General features: G+C 32.1%; 1 protein-coding gene across 1 annotated transcript; it reads right to left on the bottom strand.

The window, feature by feature from the left end:
* Positions 1–717: 717 nt before the first annotated feature.
* On the bottom strand, positions 718–13,541 carry LOC128982545 (cathepsin E-like). Its single transcript, XM_054401501.1, has 9 exons — positions 13,409–13,541; positions 11,603–11,651; positions 8,189–8,330; positions 6,967–7,091; positions 5,832–6,037; positions 4,013–4,147; positions 2,164–2,335; positions 1,481–1,585; positions 718–924 (listed from the first exon to the last, which is right to left on the bottom strand). Exons 1-9 carry the CDS (start codon positions 13,483–13,485, stop codon positions 787–789), a joined length of 1,149 nt encoding a protein of 382 aa, XP_054257476.1. The 5' UTR covers positions 13,486–13,541; the 3' UTR covers positions 718–786.
* Positions 13,542–14,092: the final 551 nt, after the last annotated feature.

Genomic DNA, 14,092 nt, shown 5'->3' with positions numbered 1-14,092 from the left:
AGTTGCAACTAGTTTCGACTCCTATGTGGAGTCATCATCAGGTGGTACAAGGACATCTTCTTTCTTCATATGAAGAGCGTCATATTTAACACGTAAAAATAAATACACGTTTGTTTAATTGAAATCGGATGATTTTTTGCTCGAGTTATCGTGCTAACGGACACTTATATAAATATGTATATGTGAAAAACAGAGTATGTCTAATATGGCTACCATATTAGATTTATTTTTACGTGTTAAATATGACGCTCTTCATATGAAGAAAGAAGATGTCCTTGTACCGCCTGATGATGACTCCACATAGGAGTCGAAACTAGTTGCAACTGCAATTAAATGGATTGCTTGATAGCAGGTATTTAAACCTTTTTAATGAAACACATAATTTTAATTCAGAACGCCATTTTGACAATTAAAGTAGGAACGCAACTATGCGTATTTTAAGACAAAATATAATGAGCAAGAGTAACGTGAAGTAAGATGCATTGTGTAGCTTTGTTCGCTACTAACATAGATCAGCTGAATATTTTAAAAAAAAAACCTGTTAAAACCCCAAATCAAGGTCAGCTGGGTGCAAATTTGAATCATTGAAAAGTCACGTACTTTTATTAACATCAACCTACTGATATTCTAATTACCATGAAAGTATAGGTATAATACAAGTTTAAAAATAATACATATATAATATCTGATTTTATCAACTTTCAAATATTCGTTTTTTATTTAAAAACATTATAATATAAACTATTTTTGGGCTTATAGTAGGATACGTTTTATTTTTTAAAGTTATTAACTGTGGTTCGCTCGTGCGAATCCTACTTTCTTTTCTTCAATGTTGAAGTGTGTATAAAATGCCTGCATGAAAACCTGACCCAAAACAATATGGTCTGTTTCCATACCGTAGATACCGACTGAGCAACGTTCGCCCTGAAACAAGAAATAATTTTGGAAAATTTGGTATACAATGGTAGCCCCCACATTTGATTGAGTATCCATAACTAGCACCTAGGATCAGGACCATAATCTCCCATCTAGTACCCTGACAAGTAATGTTAATATCGTAAGGGGTTCTCGCCCTTTTACGAATTTTATTTTGACTGTTAATTGGTACCAATTTTATACCATGTTTTGTGGTGTTCACTAAGACTATTAGTTACCCTTTCCGTTGCCTGATCATAAAGGCATTTTAAGTTTTTCATTTACAGTTCGTGGTTACAACAGCAATTATAACGCTTGTAAGAATGTATGCATAATGTATCTGAATAAATCAAGCAAATGCTAATCTTACAAGAAACTTATATTTAAGAATAACTAAAAGTTGTACTAAAGAAAAATTAATTCGATAAACAAATTGAATTTAGTGTATAAATATGTTGTGTATTATTTTTAAAAACTCGGTATTAACAAATAATTCAAACTAAAGCATTATTAAAAATTAATCTTCGAATAGTTCTAAATAACTACGAATGAAAAGTTTACTTACTGAGGGGAAAACCCAAATGTAATCCCTGGGCTCCATTTTATATTCTTTGTCATCCATGACAAAAACTATATTTGGTAACGTACTTACATCTTCATTGCATTTGAACTGAAATACAAGTATGATTATTAAGACTACACTAGGCATTTCACGCGTAAAATAAGGCTAAGATTGTGAGTCAAAGTGATTAAGGATAATAGTTATCTGTGTAACGAGTGTGGGAAGTGGCACTTCGCTGCACATGGAAGTTTTTCGAGTGCAGCAAAGGTTGTTTGCTGTTTGCACTCGTGTTACACACTATATTTTCCTACAGTATAGTGTATTTTACGTATTTTTTGTAATTATAGTGTAAAAATCATATAAGTAATTAGTATTTCAAACACTAAACAACACGTTTTAAGGTTAGGGTTAATCCAAACCTTGAACGAAATGGGAAACCCTGCACCAGCTGATCGTAGTCATAATACCTTTAAGTATTGCCAACTTATTTTCAAGTGTACACGTATTACTTGCCTAATAAAAGTTCGGTGTTTTGTGTGTTTGGTTGGAATACTGGAGTGTGACAAAAAAGAGTGCGACAAAAGTTACTAAATGAAGCAATTATTAACTTAATGTGCTATAATCCAGTGCAAGGAAGGCCATTTTGTCATAAAACTGTAGGAAAAGTTTATTTTAATTATACTCACCGATCGTATATCTGTGCTGGAATATTTGAAGGTTGCATGACTGTATATTTCGTTCCTCAGTTTGTCAAACTGTTCGAAAGGTCCAGTAATTACATTGCAACCAGAGTCCGGTAAGGCCAACATATTCTCAAATTCTATTTTTCTTTTTTCTCCCCCTGTCTCTACGATTAATCTAAACAAGAGAATAATAGTAAGTATTTGGATGCGATAATTATTAGTTATTATAAAATAAACAACCATGTAGGGTGAGGCAGTGAGAGCACCCCAATTTTCTTTCGTTGTCACATTATAAAGCAACAACGAATGAACAGCCGTGCTTATAACATCAATCAAACTATTTCATTTTAGAAAACATTGTGCCTGAGGCTTGTAACACTGAGTTTTTGATGAAGGAACCGATTTTTAAAATAGTGATTCTTGTGCAAACACCCAGAGATTGTTTGGACCACGTTCCATACTTGGTCAATATGGCGCTGTTCCAGATTGGAAAACAATGGTGAACTGGGTAAAATTATTTAGAATAACAGCTTAAACCATAAAAGTAATCGGTGGGTACCGCGAACTCGTTGTACACCAGCAAATGTTGAAAGCATGTGAGTCGCAGTAACTGGAAGTCCAAAGAGAATGCCAGAATGCTTTCGTTGTTGGAAGCTTTACGTCGGCTCTTTGCTTTCTTTGGGGGTTCTCCCTATAAGCTACTTGAAATTTAAATTTTTCAAAGTTTCCCTAGAGATTTTCTTGAATTTCCAAGGCACTAAAGTGGTTCCTGAAGAAATGTTGGAAAGAGTATTCAATGACTTTTCAAGTGACTGAAAAGGAATGCTAAGTAGAACAAGGACGTCACTTAAAAGATTTTGTTTTCAAGAAATGGAAAAACGACTTTCTTAAGTTAAAATTGCAAAAGATAAGCTGTGTTTTGATGTGCTATTTATATGTATAGGGTAAATATAATTGAAATTGTACTATTTATAAATTGGGGCGCTTTCATTGCCTCGCCCTGTATTAGGAATAAGCATTGCTTTTATATTTTTTTATTTATATTTACTATTATTGTTATTGTTAAAACTCATATATTTATTGTTATTGTTAAAACTCTTATTTTTATTGTTTGTCGTTCATTTATTTTTCACTTACTATGCTTGTTTGTTGTTCTTGTTCATTGGTTGTTATTTAAAGTTCTGCTTTGTGTACGTCTATTTTGATACTGGTCAAATTGTATTTACTTACTGCATGTCTTTGTCAAACATTATTTTTTTATGTATATGTTTAAGTTAGATTAAGTCATATATACAAATTATTGTAAATTGGTTCTTGACCGTTGGAAGGTAAAATAAATAAAATAAAATAGCTGTGGATCGTGTTTCGGTATTATTTAACTAATATAAAGTAAATCTAAAGATTTTATTTGTTCGAAAATTTTGGAATTCGTTCCTCAAAGCTTATGTTTTATAAAAAAAAAAAACATATTAACAAAATAGTATTTTAGTGATATAGTAGTAGCTAGTGAATTGGGAATTAATTTAAATACATTCTTAAACTAGTTTTAAAAATCACTTATTATAACTCATTTTAAAAGGGGAGCGATTTCCTGTGAACACTTGAGCTCTGACACACAATTTTATACTGTATACACGTGTTTCAAGGCTTTTGAAATGTTTTCGTTCAAAAATAAACACACCAACTAATTTTTTAAACATTTAATACATAATGGCAAAATGATATCTAACACAACTTTGATGTGGTCCCCGGTTCTAAACAATTAGTACATTTATTTAGTAAATAATTTTTAACATCATGAAATCTAACGTTGGTATAAAGTTTTTCAAAAAATAAAATAATGTAAACTTACTTTTTCAAACGTATATTGTATCCCTGGTAATCGCCATCAAAGCTCACAACATCATGCCAATGCATAGGTTCCATGGCTAGTTCCGTGTCGTAACCTCCAAACAATATTTTCCCAGCACCGTCACCATTAAAGACCCTACAAGAATGGAATTAAAAAATCAAGGATACATAGCTACACTCTAATTGGACCAATAAATACACACACTTTCATTAAATCGGTGTTTCTCACTAAATTCTGGTTTTTAGATGATCTATTGACTCAAATAAATGCTATGATTGAGTATAATACAGAGTGTCTTGCAAACATATGAACAAACTTTGTCACATTATTTAGCATGTCAAAAGAGACAAAAAATTGAATACAACATGTGTCCTATCTCAATTCGTCAAACCTCTCAACTTTTTGAGCTACAGCGTTGAAATTCTGTAAAGATGTTGATCTTATTGACCGCTATTCTTGTGCAAAATATGAATAAAAACTCATGAACCGTACAAAAATGGCGGCTTTTTTAAAATACTTGATGCCAAATTCCATGAAACTCAGTGAGCGGATTATTAAAAAGTGTTTTACAAAGAAAGTAAATGTACACAGATCATTTTGGTGGTCGCGCAAACTCAGCATGAAGCATTATATGATTTAGAAAATGTTGAGTGTCCCCCAAAAATGGGGGATTTCGGAGGAACTCAATTTTCTTTTAGTTCAACCCCTTTAAGTCAAACCTCATTTTGAAGTGTTTACAAATGTTTAAAGAATGTTGGAAATCAGAGTTCGCTATCTCTTCTCTATCCAAAAGGTAGCCCGTCAAATCTTAGCATCGTCCAGTCTTCACATTAAAAAGATAAAAACATATTAATGTAATGGTAATATTGGCTACTATTTTGGAAAAAGAAGAGATACCTAGCGATCCCTGGTTTTCACCATTCCTTAGGTTGTTGTAAACACTTCAAAATTAATTGTCACTTGAAGGGTGTTTACATTTAAAACTTTTGAGTTGACCCCAAAATACGAGGTTTTTGGGGGGCACTCAAAAATGTGAAAATCATAAAATGAAACTTCCTGCAAAGATTGCACGATCACCAAAAGGATATCTCTGTATATTTACTTAGAAAAATATTAGAGGGAGGGGTCTTGACTTTTTATTCACCCTGTATACTTTTGTTGTTGTCTGAGTTCTTGTAAGTAAGATGTTTGTGTCTACCTATGCATTTCGCCACCGTCCAATAGACCAGACCGTGTAACATAGTGACACATAGTGACCGCCTATGTAAACATATTTTTTGTAAAAATAGACTGCAGTGTTAGTGTTAAGGAAATGTATAAGATCTCTGAAGATGCCAAACAAGGTGGAGAACTGCATTGAATTACACAAACATTTTACCTACGAGAACTCAGGAAACAAAAGCAAGGGTAAATAAAATGTTAAAGATTGTTTTCAGCTTTGTAGGACATTCTATTACGAAGAACTCCCTTCCCTCTTCAAGGGCAAGAGTTCTTACTTGGTTGACTTGTTGACTTTCAGGTTGAAATGTTATAGTTACAGTACATACAAATCCTATTCAACCATTTCTTTCTCACCATTCAAATTAGCTTTGAAATCAGGAGAGTTTATTACACAAGAATGAATTGCATCTGTATGATAACTAGGAAAAAAGTACCTACTGACTATTTTTTTAACATAAACGTTAGCATAAATATTAATCAAAGATCACGTGATTCTCCCCCCGCTAGGAAAATTCTAAGTCCAAATTTTAGTGTTCCTGTAATCTTTGAACAATAAAGGATATTAAATTATTTTTGACTCAAGGTGCAACCTACTTACCTGGAAAAATAAATACTAAACTCCCCAATGTCGTATAGTTCATTCATCGTATACATAGGAGGGTCTGGAGATTCCTCGCCTGGGATAAGAGACTCAGTCAAAAGTCCAAGTCCAAATATCCCGTCGTAATCTCTGAAAACACCTTTGGCTGAGCTGGCGAATCCGATGACCTGAGTGAATTCAGCTCTTTTGCCTTCCACACCTATCTAAATGGTAAACACATCGAAATGTTTTACAACCTTATTACTCCTAGCTTTGAAGATTATGTTTAATATAGCTGGTTTCTCAAATTATACTATTCAAATATTATAATTGTTTGTTTTGAATTTTTTTAAGAGTATTAATTTATATCAACAAACTAGGTATTTGTAAGGAAAACACTATTGGACTTTCTTGTTAATGCACTTTGTTTTTTCAGGTTGAAATGTTATAGTTACAGTACATACAAATCCTACTTATCGTTAGGCTATTTTAGGTTGAGTTGGGCTATAACCGAGGCATACCCCAAACCAAAGATACTCCGTTGGTAACAAAATCGGGTGGGATTGATAACACTATTTTCCCTCTTGGCTTTTCTTCTTTAAATTATAATAAAATTTAATTTCAAAGTACATTATTTTACACAAATTGACAACAACCATTGATCACTATGATGCCAAAGTTCAAAGTTAGGGTTAATTTTTCTGGCTATGTACGTTTTGGAAATTCGACAATCATATTTCAAAACGCGTTTCACCGTCACTAAACTAGTCATTTGTGTCAATCAACAAGGAGTGCAAATACGACGTCCGAAAAGGAAATCCACTACATTTTATGTCTAGGACGTTAGCTTTTAACTTAAACCATTTAACATAATACTTCAAGCTCCAATCGTCACATAGGATCCTAGCTTAAGCCTGTTTTGGTCCCACCTTCAAATCTTGGGCTCAAACCCAGGCCAAGAAACGTTTGACAAAAATATTATCCTATTGCAGCAAACCTACGTACTTGTTACATCCTAATGTTATTTAAATGTGAGATAAATATGTCTTGTTTATGGAAATATTTTAGCATTAATTCAATTATACAAATTGAAATTCACTCACTCTGCAGGGTTTATCCGGCTGGGGGTATTACATAATCATTACGCACTTACCTTTAAAACGTCAGAACCTAAATGGCCATTGACTTCTGTCCCGTCACTGTAGCTCAAGGAAAACGGACGATCATCAATTTTTGTATACGTTTTGCTTTTAGTTTTATCATAAGGGGTGAATTTCTCTGAAAATAATTTGAAATTCATCATACAGAAAAATAAAACATTTTCAAATATCTACCTAAGCTAGGCTACTGCCAAAACTCGAAGCTAAATAAGTAGCTGCTTTAAACTTGTGTTGTATACATGTATTTTGTAATGAATGTTAGCTACTTTCTTCAACTGTTTGTTTCAAAATGTTCTCTCAGTTCCCATTAAATGGTGGGAATATTACTTTAGTTTTCTTAAAATATGACTTCAACTGGTCCTTTTATTAAAACTACAATTGCGTGTAAAGAAATAAAAAAAAAACAGAGTGCCATCGAATGAATTAGCTTCTTAATCGACACTTTATCCAAAATTTGAGGAAAAATGTAGTTCCAATAATGAGACCCTTATCTAGTTAGTGCCCACTTTTTCTTGGTCATAGTAAAAATATCGTTAAAAGCAAATTACGAACCGTGAACACTTCACTATTACAGCATGTTATCAATATTTCTTTTAAAATAAATTACCATCTATACTATCTATAACATATTTGAAGTAGGCCTATCTTTTGGAGGACTATAACTAATGAAAACCCTTCACAAAGGGACGATGGACCACTATGTCCGAAAAGATATCTTAAATTGTTTGCAAAAATCCAAACTTTTACCACAAAAAAATCAAAATTAGTTGTGTTCAACGAAAAGACATAAGCCATTAAGATGATTTATTTCCATTAAACCAATTTACATAAATTTCATTAGGAAAACTTCAAATTTTGTCTTGATTGTTTATAGTTTCTCAATAAAACCAAAAGCAGCACATTTGGCAAACTAAAAAGGTCTTAATATGATTTTATTTGATAATTTTTGAAAAGTATTATGCCCAAAACATGTGTTTTTTATTTCAATGGTCATTGTAAAAAAAATAAACATAATTATTTAAATTGTCACTGTTTACAGATGATATTAATGTCATTAGTTTTAAATTTTTATATATCTAGAGGCAAATTACAAACATAAAGTCGTTCAAGCAGATTTCGTTGGTACAAACCAAATCAAGGGAAACTATATCTATAAATGGTTTAATTGTTTTAGGCAGGAAAATAATAATTTCAAAGCAAGTTGAATGTACCTACCTTCCTTACAGTCCGGATTCTTACAAGCTTCCGTCGTTATTAACCACAAATGCTGGGAACCAGTGTCAAAGTTAACTCGGAAAATCTGGTCTTCCCCATCTTCCTCTAGAGGAGTTCCTACTCGAATGTAACCGTAGTAGTTCTATGGAGCAATATTAAAATCCATTAATAAATCAAAATAATCGTGTGTGGTTCGAAAACTAAAATTTTAAATGTTGCCTTTTTATGTAAGAAACGAAAAAGATATGAAACAATCTAAATTGACTGTATTTGTGATAAAGTATAGATATTTTGTAGATTTAATGATGACAGTTGAAAGAAAATGTAGTAAGCATCATTAAATAACAAATAAGACTCCTTAACTAAAACATGAAATAATAATGTTACAATTTTCTATTAATAGGCTACATATTTTTTATGAAATACCTAAATCGTTGAAACAACATGTTTTTGAGCAATTATATGGACTGTATCCTGATATACCTAAAAGACTGGATATCAATCAATGTAGGTTGAGCCATGTATGGTTTTAGTGTTGGAAGGGGTTTGGTACAAAGAAAGTTCTCATTAACTGAAAAATATACATTTATAAAATTCTCTATGAAAACACGGTATAAGGTGGGTTCTGAACCACCACGACACTGATAATTGCCACGGAAATTAGGAAAAAAACTGTGTGGATCATAAACAAATTACTTCACCGACCCAGATCTTTCAATATTAACATTAATATGGTATGAACGTTTTTTGACTTTTCTATTTTCATAATAATACAAACCTGTTTAATATCGGGCCAGTGACATAATTTGCTTGTTTTTAAGATGCCCAGGATAGTAAAAAGTCCAGGGACACTTAGCCTGGTTCAAAAAAATATTAAATATTTTTAAAGCTTCAAAACTTTGTACACAGTTACTGAGTACAGTACTAAAATCACGTTAACACATTATTCAACGATAAACTATCTCTTTAGGGAGACGGTCCGCGAGGAGTCAGAAGAAAATCTTAGACGTAAGCATAGTTTGATATACACATCAAACTAAAGGCCTTTTTTATTAGAATACAATGTCGCAAATTTCAGCTCAAATGAACATCTGAATAAAAAATTGCAACACTTTTTAAAGATTCAAAATGGCAGATTCTAGAAATCTTACAAATACTGCCTTGGTTGTCCGTTTGAGTTTAAATTTGCGGCATTGTATTTTACTAGTAAATGCCTTTGATTTAATGTACACATCTATTTATACTTACATTTAAGAGTTCCTTCTGACTCCTAGCGGGCCGCCCTCCTGAAGGTGTAGCTTGTCATTGAATGATGTGTAAAATTGTTATGATTTTATTATTCTATCTTGATTACTTTTTGAAATGTCCCGGGACCTTTTTCCCATCCTATTTAACGTTTGTAATATCCATGGGATTTACGCACAGTTAATATCCATTTGTGACAGGCTGGATTTAAAACCCACAATATCATCCAATACAGCATTATTTAGCCATCAAATAAACGCTCTGTAATAGCTGTAAGTGTAATTAGTGATTTTTAGTTCAAAATTACAAACAAGAACATAGCTTTTAGCAAATCCTATTTAAACGTAATTCAGTCAGGATCCTAAATAGAATTAGTTTTCCACATAGAGTAGGTTATAACTGAGTTAGGCGAGTAGTGGTGCCATTATGCACGAAATTGCGTTTTAGTGGAACAAATTACACTCTCCTGGAAGTGGTAGCAGACATTCTACTCTTTTACAGGATTTCCCCTATAAGAAAGATGCTACGTACTGTATGGTGAGAACTAGGCCCGGGACCGATATAATTTTTTTATGTTGGTGACACCAGTGGCCAAAACACTACTAATTTAAATACAAACAAGCACGCACGTATACTCAAGCTACGAAAAATTGTTTTAAATCGTAAAAAATCGAACGAAAATCAAGAATTATATACATATATATTTTTTGCCTGGTTAGATAAATATCTGTATTTTATTTGGTTGTTTGGTATTTAAAATGTATATCCCTAAAAATAATAAAGACATTTTTATAAAATTCGGTATACGATTTACAATATAAATAAACTATTTGTAAAAAAATAATAATTAAAATAAAATTACCAATTTTAGTAACTAGTGTGCGAAGAGACACCTTGCTGCACATGGGAGGAATGTTTACTTACGAGCCAAAGATGAGTGTGGGAAGTTTCTCGAGTGCAGCAAAGGCACTTGCACTCACGTTACATATTATATTTTTCCTGCAGTTACCAAAAGGCTTATAACACAATTAGTTTTTTTTCAAACACTAAACAACATAGTTTTAGCATTGACTATTGGATCCTGAAGTTGTATTAATAGTCAAAGGTTTTAGGTTAGGTTAAATCCAAGCGTTGAAAGAAATGGGAACGGTGCACTAGCTGATCGTAGATTTTTAATTAATTGTTGCCAACTTATTTTCGCCTAATAAAAGCGCACAGTTTTGTTTTGTTTGGTTGGAATACTGAAGTGCGACAAAAAAGGAAAGAGCGCTGGAAAAGTAAGTAAATTCAGCAATTAGCTACTTTGCGTGCTATAATCAGTGCAAGGAAGGACACTTTGTCAAGTAACTGTAGGTAAAAAAGATTTTTATGGAGTTCTTTTTGCTGAAGTTACTAATAAAAGAATAGTTTTGTGAAATAACGTCAAGCATACTTTTATTTAGCATTTGAATTTTCCTAACAAACTAAGCCAAGTTCAAGAAGATCGAATGACGAAAAGATCACAGGTACATTAAGTTAATTATATACCGAATGAAACCTAAGGTAAACTGTCCAATAATAACTAGTTGTATATTATAAAAGCAATAGAAGCAAGAATGATGCACAATGTAGCTTGTACATTATCTTAGATCAAGAAAATTATTTAAGAAAAAACACTACTAACAGTGTTAACAGTTACTATTTGGTTAAAATATATCCCTTCTAATATTTTATTCATTTAAGTCACGTTTACAATCAAGAAGAATGATAGAATATCCTGTTAAAGCCCTATGATCAGATGTTACATAGTTATAAAAAGAAATTACTGTACATTTGTTAATAGAGTGAGCTCTCTAATTAAGAGAAAGGTGTTTTCGCCTCAGAGACCGATTATTTTCTCTTTTCTAAACTGCAAGTCAACCTACAGCTTATTATTATGGCCTCCCACCAATTAGGTTATTTCATTCACACATTGCTAATAGCAATAGGTTTCTGTTATATGTAAACCTAAGTGGTATTCAAACACTATAATTCCAACCAGCTGATTAACTTTTACCCAAACTCAACATAATAAGCGAATTGTTTATGGAGTAAAAATAGATTTTCCAATTTTTGACCCTAAAAATGCAAAATTTCATAATTTACGACGATTTTTATTGGTTTGAATCAAAAAACTGTATTATTACTTACGCTTCTTATTTTGGTCAAGGGAACTTCAATTATGCTTATCCCTGCCAATCTGTGGAAAGATTAAAATTAGATTTTATATTAACCTTAACCATAGGGTGGTCTTTGAGTTTTCAGAGTACTGAAAAGCGTAAATTTATCAAGTCAGTTTGCTAAATTAGAAAATATTTTTTTGTGTCCCACCTTCACATCATAGGACGGTAAGCTCTAGCTCAGAAAGTTTTTCCATTCATTACATTCAGGCTACGCCTAGATGGGCGTTACCACATAAATACAAATCTAAAACACTACAGAACATCAGTTGGTGATTATCAGGGTTTGGACTCAGAACATCAGGGACTGAAGCTATGTGCTCTATACTGTGCCCATTCACTCGCCAGGCTTAAACCTTATCCATTAACCACAACATAATCTTTTGACACCGAAAACAAGTGTGGAAAATAAAGTTAGGTTCATTTTGAAACTAATAGAAATCATATATACTTTTTCGGGTCGAATATGCTACCTTCTGACTGAGATGAGCATTTTTTAAACTCTCCTACCTAACTCTTTATGTAGTATATACTAGATGAGCATTTAAATAGTCTGCTACCCAACTCCGTATGTAGTATATACTGGATGAGCATTTAAATAATCTTCTACCCAACTCTTTATGAAGCATCTACTAGATGAGCATTTTAAATACTCTGCTACCCAACTCTTTATGTAGTATATACTAGATGAGCATTTAAATAATCTGCTACCCAACTCTTTATGTAGTATATACTAGATGAGCATTTAAATAATCTTCTACCCAACTCTTTATGAAGTATCTACTAGATGAGCATTTTAAATACTCTGCTACCCAACTCTTTATGTAGTATATACTAGATGAGCATTTAAATAATCTGCTACCCAACTCTTTATGTAGTTTATACTAGATGAGCATTTTAAATAATCTGCTACCCAACTCTTTATGAAGTATCTACTAGATGAGCATTTAAATACTCTGCTACCCAACTCTTTATGTAGTATATTCTAGATGAGCATTTAAATAATCTGCTACCCAACTCTTTATGAAGTATCTACTAGATGAGCATTTTAAATACTCTGCTACCCAACTCTTTATGTAGTATATACTAGATGAGCATTTAAATAATCTGCTACCCAACTCTTTATGTAGTTTATACTAGATGAGCATTTTAAATAATCTGCTACCCAACTCTTTATGAAGTATCTACTAGATGAGCATTTAAATACTCTGCTACCCAACTCTTTATGTAGTATATTCTAGATGAGCATTTAAATAATCTGCTACCCAACTTTTTATGTAGTATATACTAGATGAGCATTTAAATAATCTGCTATCCAACTCTTTATGAAGTATCTACTAGATGAGCATTTTAAATACTCTGCTACCCAACTCTTTATGAAGTATCTACTAGATGAGCGTTTTAAATACTCTGCTACCCAACTCTTTATGTAGTATATACTAGATGAGCATTTTAAATACTCTGCTACCCAACTCTTTATGTAGTATATACTAGATGAGTATTTAAATACTCTGCTACCCAACTTTTTATGTAGTATATACTAGATGAACATTTTAAATACTTTGTTACCCAGCTGTTTATGTAGTATCCATAGATGAGCTTTTAAAATTCTGCCACTAAAAAAATGATCGAGAAAGCAGTACACCACAGCATACCACAAGCATGTCTACCAATGTAAACTATCTTGGATCATTCTTTCTAACAATTTCTATGGTAAGATGAACATCATTATGTTTAAATAAAGAATAGGAGTTTAAAATTAAATAAATAGAATTACCCAAGGTCCAAACTAGACAGCATCCACAAAACTGTTACAATATTTTGTGTAAATGAATTGCAAACAAACATTTTCATTTAAAAAATGAAATCACAAAAACTAACAGAGATCCAATGTTAAACTCAAACCTTGATAGTATTCACATCTAACTAAAAACTCCACGAACGAATGTGTACACAGGTGTTCCATATTAAATGGATGAGTATTGAATGACGTTTTATGTACGTTATGTAGAATTTGAAACTCGGTAAACAAAGACTCAGCAATTTTACTCTAATTGCATATTTAGTTTTTCTTTTACTTTTTTGCTTTCCATATCCCTTTTTTTCTCTTAGTATTACTTTTACATTCTTGGTCAATTTTTATTACCTTTGAGTGGATTTAGTTTCTTGGAAGGGTTTGCGAATAATTATCTTCCTCGTGTGTTATTATGTTGATCCTATTTTTTTAGTTCAAAACTATTTTTTAACTATACGTTTTTTTAACTAAAAAAGGTGTTTTACGTGAGCTTCTTTTCTAAACTGATTGACCTTATAATGCTCTTTTTTCATTTTACTTTGGATAAATTGGCCTAAGTGAGTAAATAAAAAGTATTATGATTGTTTGGTTTTAGTGTTTGGTTTTCAATTTGATGGACTAAAAGCAAATATTGAACTGAATCTAAACTATATTCTCTCTATCCGA

The sequence above is a fragment of the Macrosteles quadrilineatus genome, unplaced genomic scaffold, assembly GCF_028750875.1.
Source record: "Macrosteles quadrilineatus isolate MER2022 unplaced genomic scaffold, UCM_ALF_1.0 Scaffold_486__1_contigs__length_58831, whole genome shotgun sequence".
NCBI classification, from domain to species: domain Eukaryota; kingdom Metazoa; phylum Arthropoda; class Insecta; order Hemiptera; family Cicadellidae; genus Macrosteles; species Macrosteles quadrilineatus.
Note: the sequence above shows the minus strand (reverse complement) of the source record. Positions and strands in the feature narration are given on the sequence as shown.